This window comes from Arachis hypogaea, chromosome 10 (assembly GCF_003086295.3).
Source record: "Arachis hypogaea cultivar Tifrunner chromosome 10, arahy.Tifrunner.gnm2.J5K5, whole genome shotgun sequence".
In the NCBI taxonomy this organism is placed as follows: Eukaryota; Viridiplantae; Streptophyta; class Magnoliopsida; order Fabales; family Fabaceae; genus Arachis; species Arachis hypogaea.
In genome coordinates this window covers 53,071,198-53,093,842 of record NC_092045.1, presented here as the reverse complement: position 1 = coordinate 53,093,842, position 22,645 = coordinate 53,071,198, and the positions used below count along the sequence as shown (strand labels likewise).

Below are 22,645 nucleotides of genomic sequence, written 5' to 3'. Positions count from 1 at the left end.
TGTTCTTAATCAAAAAGTGGATGCTGTTGCAGATATCAACCCAACGAAGCTGGCTTGGAATCTGAAGGTCGGGATTGTGCGCCTCTACGAGTTTCCTAGCAAGTGGAACCCAAGAGAGATTTACAGCATGGAGTTGGTGCTTCAAGATGAAAGGGTCAGTTACCAAAACCTAAACTTTTCTAATTAGATTCACTTTGGTTTTTTTATCCATTGTGGTTTATTGTATTTGCTTCTTTTTGGCGTAGGGTGATCGTATACACTGCTCCATCTCGAAGTCAAATATGGCGGTATTTAGGACCTTGATTCGTGAGCATGAACTTTATGCAATGAAAAATTTTATTGTTCAAGTAGTAGGACAATCTGTGCGAACAACTAGCCACAAGTATAAACTAAGCTTTTATACCAAGACCTCTATCAGTTTGCTTCCCAGCGGCAGTTTTCTGTTTAATCCTTTTCAGTTTATCTCATATGAGAAGATTGAGGCAATGGTTGGCGTGAACAAGAACCATTTGATGGGTAAATTAAGTTATTGATTAGTTATTTTGTTCCTTCTTTTAATGTTATTGTATAATGTTGGTTATTTATTTGGTTAAATTTGTATGTATCTTTATAAATCTCTTTGCTCTTTGGGTTGCTTTGTGTACTCTTTTGTAGACTGTATGGGTCATGTCATAGAAAGAGAGGATGTAACACCATTGGTTACAAAATCAGGAGAGGAGAGTAAATTCATTAAACTACACTTGGAAGATTTAGAGTCCGTTTCCTATTTATTTTCAATTCTTTTTTCGATTTTGTGATTTACTATTGATTTGTCGTTTGGGTGGGATTTGCTGACATTGTTTGTCCTTATATTTTGTTCCACTTCAAAAATTAGGGAAAACATCATGAAGTGCACCCTCTTTGGTGAATTGGTGGACAAAGCCCTTGGCTTATTTGATAAAGATGATGGTCAGCCTATTATCTTGGTGGCACAACTCTTTAAGCCTAATTTCTATCTCAATGAGGTCAATGTTCAAAATAGCCTTTATGCCTCTCGCCTGTTTTTTAATCCTGAGATCCCCGATGTTCTTGCATTCAAGAATAGGTGTGTTGAAAGTCTGTAGTCTGTCTTCACTTAACTGGCTCCCTTATCTCATTAATTTCACTATAATGTCTTTGTAAGATTGTTTGCCTATTTGATCTCATGTGCTTTAGGTTAATAAAGAGAGGTGATCTAAAGGCTCAGTGTGTTAATTATATACAGAGCCAGCCTGTAAATTCAATTAGTGATGAATTACATGGCGGTTCTTTACCAATCACTACTATTGAGGAGGTTTTGGACAAAACTAATGTAAGCTCCTCTACTGTTGGTTTTTTCAACCATGGCATGCTTTGTTCATATGGGTCTACTACTAGCGTTATTGTGTTATTTTTGTGCAGAAAACTTCATGTTGGATACTAGCCACTGTGGTTTCTATTGAAGTTGGTGAGAGTGATTGGTATTATGCTTCATGTAAGAGTTGTCCCAGAAAAGTGAAGGAGAATAAAGGTCGTTAACTGTGTGAGCATTGTGGTAAAGTTGGTTTCAATGCTCCTCTGAGGTAGAGACCTTGCAACTTAAAAAGGGGTTAATATATTTAAGTTGTCTTGGGGTATTAATCACTTTTCTAATGTATTCCATACTGCATTTTCAACAGGTATCGTCTACATGTTATTGCCATTGATGGTACTGGTTGTATTGGCCTAATCATTTGGAACCAAGAGGCCAAAGTGGTTGTTGGAAAGTCTGCAAGTGAAGTGAAAGACCTCAGTGTAAGTTTTTAAATATTTGTATTGAAAATGATTTAGTACCTCAGTGTAAGTTTTTTAATATTTGTGTGAAAAATGATTTATGTACTCAATTCATTATAGAGCAATGAATAATGAACTGATTCTTTTTTTTCTAATATACAGAGAGGAGAAAATGTGGCTTCCTATCCGAAAGTTTTCGATAGCATTGTAGACAAGAAATTTTTGTTTAAATTATCCATTACTAAGAAAAATCTCACCTCAATTGATCAAGTATATAATGTAGTTAAGATCAGCGATGATAACACACTCATAGACCTTTATGAGTCCCAGTCTTACTCTATAGATATGATGGTGTGTTTTTTATCTTTTAACTATTATGTTGTTCATTATTTTCTTTCTTATGGTAGTGATCACACTATTTTTTTTCAATAACTATCTCTTAGGGAGTTGATCAAAGTGTTTCTAATCTATTGCCTGCATCCTTAACTAATGAGGCTGAGTCTGATGTACATTCTGCTGCAGTCGTGTCTTTATCTAAGGTTTGTATATCATATGAAACATGCATAGAGCATGAGCAAATTTTATGACCAATCCCTCCCTCTTAAGATCTGTTGTTTCTGAGATGTGTTGCTAAGCATGCAGGATTCAGGTTCGGAGAGCATTTTTGAGTGCGGTCTTGAGACTCCTGGTAAGGGTGTTGTGGCTAATTCAAATGCAGGTGCCGCTATTGGTGGGCTGTATAGTCCAGATGTTCAGGGCTCTACAACCAAGCCACTGAAAGGTCGTGCTCGAAAAAGGAAGCTTGAGTAGTTAGTAAACTCAGACTTTGGTTAATGAGAAATTTGAAGAAGGCATTTCCAACTTAGTTGAAAATGCTCTTTTATTTATGTACTTTTTGCTTTAATGTCTTCTTTAATTTTTTTCTGCACAAGAACCTATTTGAAAGTTTATTGTAAGAACTCTATATATGTTTGTTAATTATAGTTTGATGTATCTTTTGTAAACAAAATTTATAAATAGATAGTTTATTAGAGAATGGTTAGTTCTAAGGATGATTACATTTTTTTCTAACTTTGGAAACGTATAAATACTCATTCCTTAGATTTTGATTATTTAAGCTCCTTTCTTTCATTTAAGCTGCTATTGGACGATAACAACTCTTAAATAACAAGAACCTGGGTTAATGATGAAGTCGTGCCATAAGTATATACTGAGTTATTATATCAAGACCTCTGTCAATTTGCTTCTCAGTGTCAGTTTTCTGTCTAATGCTTCTTAGTTTATCTCGTATAAGAATTAGTTTATCTCATATAAGAAGATTGAGGCAATGGTTGGTGTGAACAAAAATCATTTGCTGGGTAAATTAAGTTACTAATTATTTATTTTGTTCATTCTTTTAATGTTACTATATCATCTTGGTAACTTATTTATTTAAATTTGTATGTACTCTTATGAATGTCTTTATTTTTTGGGTTGGTTTGTGTACTCTTTGTGTACTCTTTTACTAAAGTTGTGCCATTTTAGTGTACAATTTCTATTTCTATTTTACAAATTTAAAAATAATAAATATATAATATTAAGCTATATGAATAAAACTGCACTATATTTTGTGCAAATTGGTATGTATGGTTAGATCATTACAAGTGTATCTTACCATATATGTATAGTTTTTTTTATTTTACTCTTCGAGGAACTGAATTTCAAAGTAACTTCAATTATCAAGCTTAGATATAGATGGTTGTATAATAAATTAGATTGTAAATAAAATAAAAGATCTCCTTAGTATATTTTAATTCAACTTCTTTTCCTCTTAACATATTTACTCATAAATTATTCAACTGGTAATATGATTTTTCTATCTTCAATTATATTTAATTGGAAAAAATAAAAGAGATTTGACAATTTACAATCACACTGAAATTACAATGAGATAATCTATAAAGTAAACGGTAAGTGAAGTTGATGTTTTCAGATATAGATTTTCCAGAAAAATTACTATTTGGCACTTTATAATCTACAGTTTTTTAACTCCATTAATTATGATGACCAGTTTTGTCATGAGTTATTAGCTGCATCAAGAAATTTGTAATGGCTGTTATCAATCAAGCACACCCTACTAGGCTATTAACCTACCATGAAAAAGTAAGTTGTGACTAACTAAACTAAACAAAGGACCTTCCACTTATTATATAACCAATGAGCATTAGCAGTCAATATTTCTCTATGGCAACTATGCTCTCTAATTTAGTTTACTGCACCAATTACAATTGCTTTCTTTTAAAATTTGGTAACTGAACTAACTTTTAATAGTTGCTGTATTACATCACCATTTTTTATCTTTATCATTGTTGTCATCTAATAAGGTGCAATTAGACATAAAGGAAGAAACTATTAGTCTGGTGTTCAGAAACTAGGTGTTCAGGAACTAATCAATAGCCTACTAAAATTTTTTGCAGTCAAATAAATAATTTGTAATTATTTATTAAAATGTGAATTTGCTTAATAAAATTACCTATAACCATGTCGAAGTCTCTTCAGCCATTATAAAAGGTTATTTCACCAATTCTTCTCTTCTCACCCCCTCTTAGTCTGAAGTTAATAATGTCTACTATTTCTCTACAAACACAAAGCTTATCACTTTTGCCAACTGATGTGATTTTCAAAATTTTTGCCAGAGCCGATTCTAAAAGCATTGGCCGTGGCAGAAGCCTTTCTACCTTCTGGAGGAATAACTTGCTCACCACAGATTTTATCCTAGCTCATTTGGAACATGCCAAAAGAAGGTGTGGATCCATTTATGTTTTAATCTCTTCTAAAGGGCGAAGATTAGGTGCAACTTGGCTTTTCAAAATAAATATACAAACTAGAATCAGAGAAGCTGTTAATGTTCCATTTGTAAGAAACAACCAAGGCCAGTTTGAAATAATTGGTTGTGAAAATGGGAATATGGCAATTCGATACTCAACGAAAAATAGTCCAACTAATCGTTTTGTTTGGAATCCAAACTCTGGACATGTAAGTAGCATCCTTGATGTCATCCAACATCGTTGTAATTTATGTGGTTTCATCTATGCATTTGTTTATGTCCCACATTCTATAAATTACACTTGGATCAACATATACAAGAACAAACTCTTAGATACACATTGTTGGTTGACTTCGTATTCCTCAGCAAGTGGTCGTGGGATACCAACTTGTGCTGCCCCGCATATGTGCAAGGAATTGATCCCAGATATGTTGCATCCAACGGCTCTATCTATTTATTGAGCTGGAATAATCATGCAGAAACTAAGCCCCTGTGTATTGTTACTTATTCCATTGTAACCAGAGAATTTGGATATATTGTCATACCCGCACAAGCCAAAGCTATCCGTCAAAAGTTGTTACTGATAAATGATCACCTGTGCTACGTAGGCATGCATACTGAAATGGGTTCATATAAGTGGAACCTATGGATGATTAAGGATTCACATGGAACATACTCGTGGAACCAAGTAATGTCAGGTCATGGACATGAATCCCCGGTATGGCTTCATTTGTCTGCTGGCAAAGAACTTATCGTGCTGAAAGAGATAACTCCACCACTTATGGAGCCAAATCATGTTAGGACAACACAGATCGGAATAGGAGATGTAAATCCAAAAACTCGCAAACGCAAGATTATTAATGTTGTAGATTTTTCACTTGCTGTAGCGGTTAAATCTGTTCATATAAATTATGCAGTTTTTCCAGTTAATATTATGTAATGCTGTAGTTTCTTTCCCCTGTTTCTTATGTGAACAATGAAATGTATATTTACCTTTTGTTTTTCTTTTTTTTATGTTTTTAATTTTGTATGGTTCCCAGTACAAATGATGCCCAACTATGTGCACTGTTATTTTCTTATGCTATACATTAATATTAGGATTGCTTTCATAATTAAATTTAGATACATGTAATCTCATGTATTTTTTTATTTTTTATTCAATTATAATGAGTAACATTATATAAATTTCAGACCTCTATTAATCAAATGAATTGATTTTACCAACTACACTATATGATAAGTACTCTTAACATCTCTTAAATTAAATAATATAAATTGTAAGGTATTGCAAAAAAAAATCAAATAATAAATATTCAAATCCTATCCTAAAAAAAAATACAATGTAGTTTCGCAGTTCTTATTACATAAAGGATCGTATAATAAAAATTTGAACTTATAGTTTAATTTAAAAATATAGAAATATATGTATTTAAAATAATTTTAATAATTGACATAAAAAAGGTGGATAATAATAAAATAAAGTGATAATTTAGTATCAATTTTTATATAATAAAAATAGATTCATAAATAGATAAATTGCGTGACTAATCTCTATTATTGATTTAACTAATTAAATAGTAACACAACTGGTTTCTATTGTGTAACAAAATTGGTTTTAATAAAACTAAATATTTAATTTTGAAACTAAATATAAAACTACAATGTTAACTAACCTTTTTGACATCTGCTGTTAATTATCTCTCCAAATGCAGAAACAATTTCACAGCACAATATATTTTTAGATTTCATATTTTACTAAAGATTGCTATATATAATAATATAATAATATAATATATAATAAATAAAATATCACATCAGAGTTATGTCGGGCTACATATTCATGTTGTAAATGAAATACTGCTTCTTACAAATAGTTTATTGAAGATCTTCAAATAAAAAATATTCAAGTTTATTGCATATGAATTGTTTTTTAACTTGGACTTCTTTTGTTTTGTATAAAAAAAACTTTCACTACTATATCATTTTATTATTTTTAATACATCAGTATTCTTCTATTATATAAAATTAACAAATTTATCTCATAAAATAATTAAAATCAAAGTTCATAGTGATTAATGTGAGATAAAATAGATTTCAGTGATTTTTTATGGTCTTCACTAAAAGTTTACTGATGCCAAACTGCCAATGTAAAAAAAGCTCAATAAACTCAGTCATGATTGGGAAACTAACATTTTAACTTATTTTCTTGCTTATAATAGATATTTCACCTTTTATTAAACAAGCTAATTGTATGAACTTTTTTTCCCTCGGTCCAACTACTTACTTATGTTAGTCTATCCTATTTTATTTTTTTATGTAGATCATCATAACTATTAATTTGCAATATACAACTAGATTCTTCCTTTGAAACTAACTATAGTTCTTTTTTTTTTCTATCTAACTATTTACTTATCTTAGTCTATCCTCTATTGAGCATTTTTATATATTTTATTGCTGAATCAATCAATCAATCAAGTGAATGCATACTAATAAATCTACAAATCAAGGACCTGACTTGCTATAGAAAGTGCTAAGATAGAGTATCTAAAATCATTAATCCAAATCTCTTTACTTGGTATAATTTATTTACACTACACTTCAATCAAAAAGTGTCATCAACTCCTTCTAATAGATTGATTGATTGATAGCTTTCTCTTTCATCGAAGATATACAATTAAGTATTGCTTAAAAACAAAAGAAAAATTTGTTATTGAGACATTCATTATTATATTAAACATAAGTTTTTCATATCTCAGTATCTGAAATTTTTTTTGACCTTCCTCCATTATATAGAAAAAATTTAGAACATGGCATTGTAATAACAGGTATGATGTCAATGCTCTCTTCTTTTATAAATATAGATATATAAATATATAATACGAGCACAGTTGACAATAAGAAGAAAAGCTTCGTTTACTTTTTTCTTTCCATTTATGTGTTCAAACTTTGCATCAACTTTGCTCCCCTAATTAGCACCATGAGTGATGTTCTGCTAACAACACTAAAGCTTCCAGAATTACCAGATGAAATTATCCTATCTATCTTCAAGGTTTGTCAACCTTCCACTATTTTAAGTGCACGCCAAACATGTCGCCGCTGGAGGGACAAGCTGAACTCATACAATTTCCTGACGGAGCTTTCAGAGAGGTGGAAACACAATGGTTGTTCAATTTATACTCACTTTACACGGTCAACTTCTGCTACAACCTCAGCTGATTGGGTTCTTAAAATGAATGCCATGACAGGTGAGATCTCTCAACATCAGTTGCCTTTCATTCTCACATATAAGGGGTGGTTTCACATAGTTGGTGTGAAAAATGGAGTTTTTTTGCATTTGTTATTCTTCAATGGGTCAGGCCAGTTATTTGCTAATTTGGAATCATGTTAGCAAAAAATCTAGAATGATAAGAGACCCAATGAAGCATCACTATGCTCACTATGCTTATATATACTCCTTTGTTTATTATCCTGACTGTCCTGAGTATGGTATTATCCATATCTTTAGTGAGGAGGAAGATAGCCCTGCATGCACACTAACATTGTACACAAGCTTCACAAGAGCTTGGGATATATCAATTACATGTCCACCTTATGTGCACAGATTGCATCCTGGTGGACGAAATTGCGATTGCCCTCTTTGTATTTGCATGAGATTTATTTAATGGCTCTTTGGCATATGTGATCACAACTACGTTCAACTTAACCAACAAGTGTACTGGGTCATCCAACTAATACCTTACGTGAGTAAGGGTCGATCCCACAGAGATTGTTGGTATGAAGCAAGCTATGGTCACCTTGTAAATCTCAGTTAGGCAGATTAAATGATTATGGATTTTGAAAATTAATAATAAAAAGAAAATAAAATAGGATAGAAATACTTATGTAAATTAATGGTGGGGATTTCAGATAGGCGTGTGGCGATGCTAGAATCCTCTCGAATCTCTGTTTTCCTATTGCTTTCATCCAATTCTTCTTACTCCTTTCCATGGCAAGCTATATGTAGGGCATCACCGTCATCAATGGCTACTTTTCATCCTCTCGGGAAAATGGTCCAAATGCTCTGTCACAGCATGGCTAATCATCTGTCGGTTCTCAATCAGGTTGGAATAGAATCCATTGATTCTTTTGCGTCTGTCACTAACGCCCAGCCTTCAGGAGTTTGAAGCTCGTCACAGTCATTCAATTCCGGAATCCTACTCGGAATACCACAGACAAGGTTAGACTTTCCAGATTCCCATGAATGCCGCCATCTATCTAGCTTATACCACGAAGATTCTGTTGGGGAATCTAAGAGATATGCGCTCGGCCTAAAGTAGAACGGAAGTGGTTGTCAGTCACACGCGTTCATAGGTGAGAATGATGATGAGTGTCACGGATCATCACATTCATCAAGTTGAAGTGCAACGTATATCTTGGAATAAGAATAAAAGAGAATTGAATAGAAAATAATAGTAATTGTATTGAAACTTGAGGTACAACAGAGCTCCACACCCTTAATCTATGGTATGTAGAAACTCCACCGTTGAAAATACATAAGTGAGAGGTCCAGGCATGGCTGAGAGGCCAGCCCTCATGATCTGAGAACTAATCGTCCCAAGATGTCTAATACACTAGTAAAACGTTCTATTTATAATAAACTAGCTACTAGGGTTTACAGAAGTAAGTAATTGATGCATAAATCCACTTCCGGGGCCCACTTGGTGTATGTTTGGGCTGAGCTTGGTCTATCCATGAGCTGAGGCTTTTATTGGAGTTGAACGCCAAGTTGTAACGTGTTTTGGGCGTTCAACTCTGGGTTGTGACGTGTTTCGGCATTTGACTCCAGACAGCAACATGGAACTGGCGTTGAGCGCCAGTTTACATCGTCAATTCCCGAATAAAGTATGAATTATTATATATTGCTGGAAACCTCTGGATGTCTACTTTCCAAAGCCGTTGAGATCGCACCAATTGGAGTTCTGTAGCTCCAGAAAATCTATTTTGAGTGCAGAGAGGTCAGATTCCAATAGCATCAGCAATCCTTTTGTCAGCCTTTTTCCGAGTTTTGCTCAAGTCCCTCAATTTCAGCCAGAAATTACCTGAAATCAAAGAAAAACACACAAACTCATAGTAAAGTCCAGAAATGTGAATTTAACATAAAAACTAATGAAAACATCCCTAAAAGTAGGTTGCACCTATTAAAAACTACCTAAAAATAATGCCAAAAAGCGTATAAATTATCCGCTCATCACAACACCAAACTTAAATTGTTGCTTGTCCCCAAGCAACTGAAAATCAAATAGGATAAATTGAAGAGAACATACTATAAATCTCAAAATATCAATGAATATTAATTCTAATTAGATGAGCGGGACTTGTAGCTTTTTTGCTTCTGAACAGTTTTGGCATCTCACTTCATCCTTTGAAGTTTAGAATGATTGGCATCTCTAGGAACTCAGAGTTCAGATAGTGTTATTGGTTCTCCTAGTTAAGTATGTTGATTCTTGAACACAGCTACTTTTATGAGTCTTGGCCGTGGCCCTAAGCACGTTGTTTTCCAGTATTACCACCGGATACATAAATGCCACAGACACATGACTGGGTGAACCTTTTCAGATTGTGACTCAGACTTTGCTAGAGTCCCCAGTTAGAGGTGTCCAGAGCTCTTAAGCCCACTCTTTTGCTTTGGATCACGACTTTAACCACTCAGTCTCAAGCTTTTCACTTGGACCTTCATGACACAAGCACATGGTTAGGGACAGCTTGATTTAGCTGCTTAGGCCTATATTTTATTTTCTTGGGCCCTCCTATCCATTGATGCTCAAAGCCTTGGATCCTTTTTACCCTTGCCTTTTGTTTTTAAGGGCTATTGGCTTTTTCTGCTTGCTTTTTTTTCTTTTTCTTTCTATTTTTTTCACCAGCCTTTGCTTTTTCACTGCTTTTTCTTGCTTCAAGAATCAAGTTTATGATTTTTCAGATTATCAATAACATTTCTCTTTGTTCATCATTCTTTCAAGAGCCAACAGTTTTAACATTCATAAACAACAAGATAAAAAATATGCACTGTTCAAGCATTCGTTCAGAAAACAAAAAGTATTGTCACCACATCAATATAATTAAACTAAATTCAAGGATAAATTCGAAATTCATGTACTTCTTGTTCTTTTGAATTAAAAACATTTTTCATTTAAGAGAGGTGAAGGATTAATAGAATTTATTCATAGCTTTAAGACATAGTTTACTAAATACTAATGATCATGAAGTAGAAACACAAAACATAGATAAACATGAAGCATAGAAATCGAAAAACAGAAAGAAATAAGAACAAGGAATGAATCCTCCTTAGTGGCGTCTTCTTCTTAAAGGACCAACAATGTCCTTAAGCTCTTCTATGTCCCTTCCTTGCCTTTGTTGCTCCTCCCTCATTGCTCTTTGATCCTCTCTTATTTCATGGAGAATGATGGAGTGCTCATGATGTTCCACCCTTAATTGTTCCACATTGTGGCTTAAAATAGGATTAGGAGGTAAGGTGGGAATATGTTAGGTGGGGATCCTGTGGGGTCCACATGATCATGTACCTAATAAAACACAAAATAACAATAAAATAAAAATAAAATTAGATAAATAAAAATTGGGTTGCCTCCCAACAAGCGCTCTTTTTAATGTCATTAGCTTGACAGTGGGCTCTTATGGAGCCACAAAGGTGATCAGGTCAATGTTGTATAGTCCCAACACTAAACTTAGAGTTTGGATATGGGGTCTTAACACCAAACTTAGAGTTTGGTTGTGGCCTCCCAACACCAAACTTAGAGTTTGACTGTGGGGGCTCTTCTTGACTCTGAACTGAAAGGAGCTCTTCATGCTTACTATCTTTTGTCATAGAGGGATGGCCATGTGCCTTAAACACAAGGTAGTCCCCATTCAATTGAAGGACTAATTCACCTCTGTTGACATCTATCACAGCTCCTGCTGTGGCTAGGAAAGGTCTTCCAAGGATGATACACTCATCCTCTTCCTTCCTAGTGTCTAAGATTATGAAATCAGCAGGGATGTAAAGGCCTTCAACCTTTACTAACACGTCCTCTACTATTCCATAAGCTTGTCTCAATGACTTCTCTGCCAATTGTAATGAGAATAAGGCAGGTTGTACCTCAATGATCCCCAGCTTCTCCATTACAGAGAGTGGCATAAGATTTATCCCTGACCCCAGATCACATAGAGCTTTTTCAAAGGTCATGGTGCCTATGGTACAAGGTATTAAGAACTTGCTAGGATCTTGTCTCTTTTGAGGTAAAATTTGCTGAATCCAGGTATCTAGTTCACTAATGAGCAAGGGAGGTTTACTTTTCCAAGTCTCATTACCAAACAACTTGGCATTCAGCTTCATGATACCTCCTAAATATTGAGCAACTTGCTCTCCAGTCACATTTTCATCCACTTCAGAGGAAGAATAGTCTTCAGAGCTTATGAATGGAAGAAGGAGATTTAATGGAATCTCTATGGTCTTTATATGAGCCTCAGATTCCTTTGGATCCTTAATAGGAAACTCCTTCTTGCTTGAGGGACGTCCCAGGAGGTCTTCCTCACTAGGATTTTCGTCCTTCTCCTCCCTTGTGCATTCGGCCATATTGATCACATCAATGGCCTTGCACTCTCCTTTTGGATTCTCTTCTGTATTGCTTGGGAGAATACTGGGAGGAGTTTCAATGACTTTCTTACTCAGCTGGCCCACTTGTGCTTCCAGATTCCTGATGGAGGAGCTTGTTTCACTCATGAAACTGAAAGTGGACTTTGATAGATCAGAGACTACATTGGCTAAATTAGAAGTGTTTTGTTCAGAATTCTCTATCTGTTGCTGAGAAGATGATGGAAAAGGCTTGCTATTGCTCAGCCTATTGCATCCACCATTGTTAAAGCCTTGTTGAGGCTTTTATTGATCCTTCTATGAGAAATTTGGATGATTTCTCCATGATGAATTATAGGTGCTTCCATAAGGTTCACCCATGTAATTAACCTCTGCCATTGCAGGGTTCTCAGGATCATAAGCTTCTTCAGAAGCTGCCTCTTTAGTACTGTTGGATGCATTTTACCATCCATTCAGACTTTGAGAGATCATGTTAACTTGCTGAGTCAACACTTTGTTCTGAGCCAATATGGCATTCAGAGCATCAATTTCAAGAACTTCCTTCCTCTGAGGCGTCCTATTATTCACGGAATTCCTCTCAGAAGTGTACATGAATTGGTTTTTTGCAACCATGTCAATGAGTTCTTGAGCTTCTGCAGGCATTTTCTTTAGGTGAATGGATCCACCTACAGAATGGTCCAATGACATTTTCGAAAACTCAGATAGACCATAATAGAATATATCTAATATGGTCCATTCTGAAAACATGTCAGATGGACACCTTTTGGTCAACTGCTTGTATCTTTCCCAAGCTTCATAGAGGGATTCACCATCTTTTTGTTTGAAGGTCTGAACATCCACTCTAAGCTTGCTCAGCTTTTGAGGAGGAAAGAATTTATCCAAGAAGGTAGTGACCAGCTTATCCCAGGAGTCCAGGCTATCTTTAGGTTGTGAATCCAACCATATTCTAGCTCTGTCTCTTACAGCAAAAGGGAAAAGCATGAGTCTGTAGACGTCAAGATCAACTCCATTCGTCTTAACAGTCTCACAAATCTGTAAGAACTCAGTTAAAAACTGGTAAGGATCTTCAGATGGAAGTCCATAAAACTTGCAGTTCTGTTGCATTAAGGCAACTAGCTGAGGTTTCAGCTCAAAATTATTTGCTCCAATGGCAGGAATGGAGATGCTTCTTCCATCAAATTTGGACGTTGGTTTGGTAAAGTCACCAAGCATTCTCCTTGCATTATCATTATTGGGTTCGGTCGCCATCTCCTTCTCTTGTTCGAAAATTTCTGAAAGGTTACTTCTGGATTGTTGTAATTTAGCTTCTCTTAGTTTCCTTTTCAAAGTCCTTTCAGGTTCGGGATCAATTTCAACAAGAGTGCTTTTGTCCTTGTTCCTGCTCATATGAAAGAGAAGAAAAGAAGAAAAGAGAGAGGAATCCTCTATGTCACATTATAGAGATTCATTTATTTTAGTAGAAGAAGAAAGGGGAAAAGAGTGAAGAAGAATGGGTTCGGATTTTTAGATGAAGAGAGGTGAAGAGAAGTGTTAGTAAATAAATAATTAAATAGAATAAGAAAAGAGAGGGAAAATTCGAAAATAATTTAAAAAAAAGGGTTAGTAATTTTCGAAAATTAGAGATAAGGTAAGATTAAAATTAAAATTTAAAACAAAAGAATTATTTTGAAAAAGAGGTGAGATATTTTCGACAATTAGAGAGGGAAAAGTAGTTAGGTGCTTTTGAAAAAGATAAGAAACAAACAATAAGTCAAATAGTTAGTTGAAAAAGATATTAAAATCAAATTTGAAAAGATAAGAAGATAAGAGGTTAGATAAGATATTTGAAATCAAAATTTTGAAAAAGATAAAATTTTTGAAAAAGATATGATAAAAGATAAAAAGATTTAATTTTTAAAATTTAAAATTACTTACTTCACTAACAAGAAACTACAAGATTCTAGAACTTAAAGATTGAACCTTTCTTAACAAGAAAGTAACAAACTTCAAATTTTTTAATCAATCACATTAATTATTAGTGAATTTTCGAAAATATGATACAAAGATAAGAAAAAGATTTTGAAAATATTTTGAAAAAGATTTTTGAAATTTTCGAAAAATAGAAAAAAATGAAAAAGATATAATTTTGAAAAAGATTTTGAAAAGATAAGATTTTTAAAATTGAAAATTTGACTTGATTTGTAAGAAACAACTAATTTTGAAATTTTTTGACTAAGTCAACTCAAATTTTTGACATTTTGAGAGAAAAAAGGAAAAGATATTTTTTTGATTTTTGAATTTTTAATGATGAGAGAGAAAAACACAAAAATGACCCAAAACATGAAAATTTTGGATCAAAACACAAGATGCATGAGAGAACACTATGAATGTAAAGATGAACACCAAGAACACTTTGAAAATCATGATGAACATCAAGAATATATTTTTGAAAAAATTTTTGATGCAAAGAAAACATGCAAGACACCAAACTTAGAAATCTTTAATGCATGGACTCTAACACACGAAAAATGCATATGAAAAACAACAAACAACACAAAGCAAGAAAACATCAAGATCAAACAAGAAGACTTGTCAAGAACAACTTGAAGATCATGAAGAACACCATGAATGCATGAAATTTTCGAAAAATGCAAGAAAACTTTTTAAAGCATGCAATTGACACCAAACTTAAAAATTGACTCAAGACTCAACAAGAAACACAAAATATTTTTGAGTTTTATGATTTTATTAATTTTTTTTGGATTTTTGTATATAATTTTCGAAAACAAAGTTTGGAAAAACGAAAAAGAAAAGAAAAATTTGAAAAAGATTTTTGAAAAGTTTTTGAAAAGAAAATTACCTAATCTGAGCAACAATATGAACCTTCAGTTATCCATACTCGAACAATCCCCGGCAACGGCGCCAAAAACTTGGTGGACGAAATTGTGATTGCCTTCTTTGTATTTGCATGAGATTTATTTAATGGCTCTTTGGCATATGTGATCACAACTACGTTCAACTTAACCAGCAAGTGTACTGGGTCATCCAAGTAATACCTTACGTGAGTAAGGGTCGATCCCACAGAGATTGTTGGTATGAAGCAAGCTATGGTCACCTTGTAAATCTCAGTTAGGCAGATTAAATGATTATGGATTTCAAAAATTAATAATAAAAAGAAAATAAAATAGGATAGAAATACTTATGTAAATTAATGGTGGGGATGTCAGATAGGCGTGTGGAGATGCTAGAATCCTCTCGAATCTCTGTTTTCTTATTTCTTTCATCCAATTCTTCTTACTCCTTTCCATGGCAAGCTGTATGTAGGGCATCACCGTCATCAATGGATACTTTTCATCCTCTCGGGAAAATGGTCCAAATGCTCTGTTACAGCACGGCTAATCATCTGTCGGTTCTCAATCAGGTTGGAATAGAATCCATTGATTCTTCTGCGTCTGTCACTAACGCCCAGCCTTCAGAAGTTTGAAGCTCATCACAGTCATTCAATTATGGAATCCTACTCGGAATACCACAGACAAGGTTAGACTTTCCAGATTCCCATGAATGCCGCCATCTATCTAGCTTATACCACGAAGATTCTGTTGGGGAATCTAAGAGATATGCGCCCGGCCTAAAATAGAACGGAAGTGGTTGTCAGTCACACGCGTTCATAGGTGAGAATGATGATGAGTGTCACGGATCATCACATTCATCAAGTTGAAGTGCAACGTATATCTTGGAATAAGAATAAAAGAGAATTGAATAGAAAATAATAGTAATTGTATTGAAACTTGAGGTACAGCAGAGCTCCACACTCTTAATCTATGGTGTGTAGAAACTCCACCGTTGAAAATACATAAGTGAGAGGTCCAGGCATGGCCGAGAGGCCAGCCCCCATGATCTGAGAACTAATCGTCCCAAGATGTCTAATACACTAGTAAAAAGTTCTATTTATAATAAACTAGCTACTAGGGTTTACAAAAGTAAGTAATTGATGCATAAATCCACTTCTGGGGCCCACTTGGTGTATCCACAAGCTGAGGCTTTTATTGGAGTTGAACGCCAAGTTGTAACGTGTTTTGGGCGTTCAACTCTGGGTTGTGACGTGTTTCTGGCGTTTGACTCCAGACAGCAACATGGAACTGGCGTTGAGCGCCAGTTTACGTCATCAATTCCCGAATAAAGTATAGGCTATTATATATTTCTGGAAAGCTCTGGATGTCTACTTTCTAACGCCGTTGAAAGCGCACCAATTGGAGTTCTGTATCTCCAGAAAATCCATTTTGAGTGCAGGGAGGTCAGATTCCAACAGCATCAGCAGTCCTTTTGTCAGCCTTTTTCAGAGTTTTGCTCAAGTCCCTCAATTTCAGCCAGAAATGACTTGAAATCACAGAAAAATACACAAACTCATAGTAAAGTCCAGAAATGTGAATTTAATATAAAAACTAATGAAAACATCCCTAAAAGTAGCTTGAACCTATTAAAAACTACCTAAAAACAATGCCAAAAAGCGTATAAATTATCCGCTCATCACATCCCACTTGTGCTTCAGTCACTGGTGTTGTCTATTGGGTAACCTGGCATGTTGATGAAGATAACGAGGAAGATCCATATATTGTATCCTTCTCACTCTTAACCTTCATGTTTAAAAAAATTTCTCTGCCACCAAAACCCGTCTCCCACTACCAAACACTCTTAATCCGAGATGATCGTCTGTGTATTGCCGCAAACAATCACGATCAGAATACATATAACTCTACTATGTGGCAGCTTGATGATTTTAATGGAGATCTCACCTGGAGTAAATTGTTCACAATCAATGGGACGGGAGTGTGCTATCTGCCAGGTATCATTGTTGATCACCATTTGATTAAAGTTATGGAAAGACGAATACAGTTACTAGATGTTGATAACATGTGGTTTACTCAGTTTCATATCAAGCGATATAATCCAGCAAACACTGATACAATCACGTTGCAATGGGTGGAATATGAAGATATCGTAAAGATAAGATCCATGTTTGCATACTATGAAACTCTGTTTCCTGTGTAATATTAGAACATGGGAGCTTATAATATGTATGTAGCTAAACTGTAGGAAACTAATCTAAGTAACTTATGTTTCAAGTCAATTTTAAGATTTAGTGACTTTGGCTTTGTTTTAATCAAGTCCAAGACATCAATTCATTAAATAACAGCTTAATCACCCAAAGACCAATATTAGATACTCTCCGTTCAGTCAATATTTCCAATAGTCAACCATATTTTGGATTTACAACAGAAGGTATTTGCACATATTCCATATTAGAATTTATTTTTTTTAAAATTAGACATAATATTCACTGTTAATAACTTTTCTTTCATAGGTTATTCACCAATACATAGCAATCAATCAGAATATCAAAGTCATCTTCAATTTAAAAATTTCTCTCAGCCACTTGACTCAATCGAATCGCCTTTCAAACCAAGGCAATCAATAAACTCAAATAGTATAGTCAGTGCAAATGATACAAGGGGAAGCAATTCATTTCAAAGTAAGATATCTAACTTTTTAATTTAAGGTGCATTTAGTCTTGCTATTTGTTTTCACATACTATATACGTGCCAAATTAAACTCTTGGTTAATATCTGATAATGACTAGAATTAGTTCTTTACAACACCTATTAAGTGAAAAGTAAATATAAACATCACAATTGTATGATTGCATGTAGAATTAATTAGTTTCAACAAGAATAGATAAAATTGTATGTCGAACATAGTTTTCCAAATTAAAAATATATAGTAAATAAATATTTTTCCCATACTTCAACTTGGTTCTAAACGCTTTTAATTTTATTTCAACTTGCTTTAATTTGTAATGCGGATACCATGTGTGTCTTCAGAAATAATTCCCTATGAAGTAAACCATAACACTGAGCAACATGGAGACACATATGAGAACAAATGTATGTTTCAACACTTAGAACAAAATAACACCTATTATGGATAAGGTTATAGAATATAAGTTAAAATGCAACTAAAATTTTTGTTAAATATACACATCATGATTAAAAATGAAATTTAATACTCCTTAAAATATTTAATTATTGTTATGCAGTTGAAGAAGAAGATAGGTGTGAAACAGTTAGAAATACAGATTTACAGCCACAAGGTAAACTTTTTTAAATTTATTTATTAATCTTAAATTTTTAAATAATGCAAAAGAATCAATTCATTATATTGCTTATTCTACAGGTTATCTGGATCTTGGAGATCCAGAATATCAATGCGAGTATTGTGGTGCTAAATTTTGGTACGAAGAACGGATCGATAAACATTACAACTCCAGAAATCCAAAATTTAGTTTATGTTGTTGTCAAGGAAAGGTAGAATTACCAATGTTATAGCAACCACCTCAAATACTTGAAGACCTTTATTTTGGCACCAGTGCAAAGGCCATTCATTTTCAGAACAACACTCGCACATATAATAGTATGTTTGCCTTCACTTCCTTTGGTGGGAAAATACATAAATCTCGAAGCAATAGTCGTGGGCCACCAACATTTATTCTACATGGACAAAATTATCATCTAATGGGAAATTTAGTACCAGTGGAAGGAAGTACTGCAAAATTTGCTCAACTTTACATATATGACACAAAATGAGATAAGCAACCGGACCTCTATTGTCAGGTACTAAAATTCCAATTTAAATAAATTTGTTTTTGTATATTTTAATCCTTTATTAGAATCCCTTATTTACTCTTAATGCATAATTTAGGTTTTACAGTTCTGGAAACAACACTGATAAATGGAATGTAGAAATAGTGTTTGACATTATGAAGATGCTCGATACACATAATGTGCTTGCAAAAACATTTCGCATGGTGCGAGAAATATTTAGAACTAATCCATTCACTGATGTGCGCCTTCGACTTATTGGAAAGAGAGGAAAAGATGGAAGACGATACAACTTGCCATCAATTGATGAAATAGCAGGTTTAGTTGTTGGAGACTTTGATGCAAATAGACAAGAGAAAGATATCATCATTGAAACTAAATCAGGTGAACTTCAAAGAATATCAGAACTAAATCCATCGTACTTGGGATTACAATACCCTTTATTATTTCCGTACGGGGAAGATGGATGGAGAGAAAAAATTCCCTTAAATCATATAAAACCAAATGCTAACAATGAAGAGTCATTTGTTAGCATGAGAGATTTTTTTTTGCATTTAGAATTCAACACAGACTTTGGTGTGAAAAAGGTGTTTTGTTATATTCTAAAAGAATCTTTCAACAATTCTTGGTTGATGCGTTCTCAATGATTGAAGCTACCAGACTAAAATATGTATACTCAAAACAAAAGCAGTACATAGCTGAAATTTATAAAGGTTTAAAAGATGCAGTGCTTAATGGTAAAACTGAAGCCTCTTCACTGGAAAAACGCATCATACTACCAGCAACATTCACAGGAGGTCCAAGATATATGATTCAAAACTACCAAGATGCGATGGCTATATGTAGGTCACTTGGGTACCCGGACGTATTTATAACAGTTACTTGCAATCCTCAATGGGAAGAAATTAAACGGTATTGCAGGGAAAATAACCTTAGACCAGAAGATAGACCTGATGTTGTATGTAGACTATTCAAAGCTAAACTAGACAAGATCAATAAAGATGTAGACAAGAACAGACTATTTGGCACAGCTATGGCAGGTAAATCACTAACCTTTATATTTACCAAGAATATTTATACTTATACTCTACATCTCTCTATTTATAAGAACAAAATATTTTTATTATTTTTTTACAGTCATATATACTATTGAATTCCAAAAGCGCGGTTTACCGCATGCACATATATTGTTGTTTCTTGCGCAAAGACATAAATATCCTACTCCTGAGGACATTGACACCATCATATCAGCTGAACTTCCAGATCCAGTGCTAGATGTAGAATACTATGAAGCAATTAAGAATTTAATGATGCATGGGCCATGCGGAACTGCACGAAAAAACTCACATTGCATGGAAAATGGACAATGCATTCGTCACTTCCCTAAAAAATTTGTTCAACATACCACCATTGATCATAATGGGTATCCAGTTTACAGACGGCGAAATGATGGTCGCACTATTGAGATATCTGGAATTCACTTGGATAATCGATACGTTGTTCCCTACAATAAGTTCTTATTGTTAAAATATGGTGTTCATATAAATGTTGAATGGTACAACCAATCCAGATCAATCAAATATCTCTTCAAATATGTCAACAAGGGAAGTGACCGGGTTACAGCATCTTTTATTCAAATTCAGAAGCTGAAAATGCAAACCGTGTTGTTGATGAGATCAAAATATTTTATGATTGTCGATACATTTCACCCTGTGAATCTGCATGGAGAATCTTTGCATATAATATACACTATAGAAAGCCATCTGTTGAAAGATTAAGTTTTCACTTGTCTGATGAATAAATCATCATATTTGAAGATAAAGACACACTAATACAGACAGTTCAAAAGGCAACTGTTAAAGAATCAATGTTTATAGCATGGTTCAGAGCTAATAGAAAATACAATGAAGCCAGACAATTAACTTATACTGATTTTCCAAGAAAATTTGTTTGGAAAAGCCAACTTCGAGTATGGGAACCACGAAAAGCTGGCACTGTCATCGGAAGATTATTCTTTGTACCACCATCATCCGGTGAATTATACTACTTGAGAATGCTATTGAATATTGTAAGGGGCCCAAGAAGTTTCAAGGATCTAAGAACCTACAACAATATTATTTACTCTTCGTATAGAGATGCATGTTACGCACGGGGTTTATTAGACGATGATCAGGAATATGTTGATGCAATTAAAGAAGCAAGTTATTGGGGTTCAGGTCAATATTTATGGAAACTCTTTGCAACCCTATTATGGTCAAACTCAATGATACGACCAGAAGTCGTTTGGGAGAAATGCTGGACACTATTATCAGATAGAATTTTGCATAATCATATAAATATGTTCAACTTACCAGGTATATTTCAATATTAAAGTCTATATAAACATATACACTATCTTAGTTTGCATGCTATTAAAAAAACTATATTTATAAATATAGCAACTAATTTATATTTAAAAGTACATATTAAATATATTAGTTTAATTTCTGCTAATATGTCTTTTTTATTCATTTTTTAGATCTGGTCATGTCAGATGAAGAGTTATTGCAACTAACTCTCATTGAAATTGAGGAGATACTTAATAGCAATGGAAAGTCACTTCGAGAATTCCCAACAATGCCATATCCAAATATAGATGGCATTAATCTCCGAAGACAAGATGTTCTACACAACAAATTAATATTAGATGAACTTAACTATGACCGTGTTTTGTTAGCTGAACAACACAAACAATACTTATCTCAAATGACAACAGAACAACGGAACGTGTATGACCAAGTTATTGAAGCTACAAATTCAGATAATGGTCGTATTTTCTTTCTATATGGATACGGAAGTACTGGAAAAATATTTCTTTGGAGAACATTGTCAGCTGCTCTTAGATCTAAAGATGAAATAGTTTTAACTGTAGCTTCAAGTGGAATAACATCTCTTTTGTTACTAGGAGGGAGAACTGCTCATTCAAGATTTGCAATTCCTCTTATTCCTGATGAATTTTCTACTTGCAACATTAAACAAGGCAGTCCGTTAGCAGAATTAATTTCAAGAACTAAACTCATTATTTGGGATGAAGCACCAATGATGAATAAGTTTTGTTTTGAAGCACTTGACCGAACAATGAGAGACTTACTTCGGCATACAAATGAATCAAGTTTAATCTTGCCGTTTGGAGGAAAAACAGTTGTTTTTGGTGGAGATTTTAGACAAATTCTTCCAGTTATTACAAAAGGATCTAGGCAGGATATTTTCAGTGCATCTATAAATTCTTCTTACGTATGGGTAACTGTCAGATATTAAAGTTGACCCAAAACATGCGACTAAAGTCTTCAAATGAAAGACAAAGCACTGAGAAAACAAAAACATTTGCAAAATGAATCCTTGATCTTGGAGATGGTAAGCTTGGAAATTCCGATGATGGGAGCAATTTAGTTCCCATACCATCTGAACTATTAATCACTACTCTTGGCGATCCAGTCGAAGCAATTGTTCAGGCTACATACAGTGACTATCTAAAGGATTGTCAAAATTCATATCACCTGCAAAGTAGAGCAATTTTAGCCCAACTATTAACAGTGCTGAAGAGATTAATGATTACATGCTATCTTTGAATAAAAATGAATTGAAAACATATCTGAGCTCATATTCACCTTGCTTTAAAGAAGGAACTGATCACACAGTTGCTTGCGTACATACACCAGAATTTTTGGCAACAATAAAATCCTCTGGGTTGCCAAATCATGAGCTGTCATTTAAAGAAGGATGTCCAGTTATGCTAATTTGAAATATTGATCATTCTGCTGGATTTTGTAA

General features: G+C 34.0%; 1 protein-coding gene and 1 non-coding gene across 2 annotated transcripts; both read left to right on the top strand.

Annotated features, from left to right (window-relative positions):
- The first annotated feature begins 12,945 nt into the window (after positions 1 to 12,945).
- Positions 12,946 to 13,049, top strand: LOC112719490 (small nucleolar RNA R71). Its single transcript, XR_003161791.1, has one exon. It is a non-coding gene; the product is annotated as a small nucleolar RNA R71 (small nucleolar RNA).
- A 7,653-nt stretch (positions 13,050 to 20,702) lies between these two features.
- Positions 20,703 to 22,132, top strand: LOC140175649 (uncharacterized). Its single transcript, XM_072204176.1, has 2 exons — positions 20,703 to 21,189; positions 21,354 to 22,132. Exons 1-2 carry the CDS (start codon positions 20,703 to 20,705, stop codon positions 22,130 to 22,132), a joined length of 1,266 nt encoding a protein of 421 aa, XP_072060277.1.
- The last annotated feature ends 513 nt before the right edge of the window (positions 22,133 to 22,645 follow it).

What these genes read in the sequence shown, in the direction of transcription:
- LOC140175649 (XM_072204176.1), top strand. Translation starts at nt 20,703, where the DNA reads ATGTTTATAGCATGGTTCAGAGCTAATAGAAAATACAATGAAGCCAGA. An exon ending in AAATATGTTCAACTTACCAG is followed by an intron (nt 21,190 to 21,353) that starts GTATATTTCAAT and finishes TTCATTTTTTAG; the next exon opens with ATCTGGTCATGTCAGATGAA.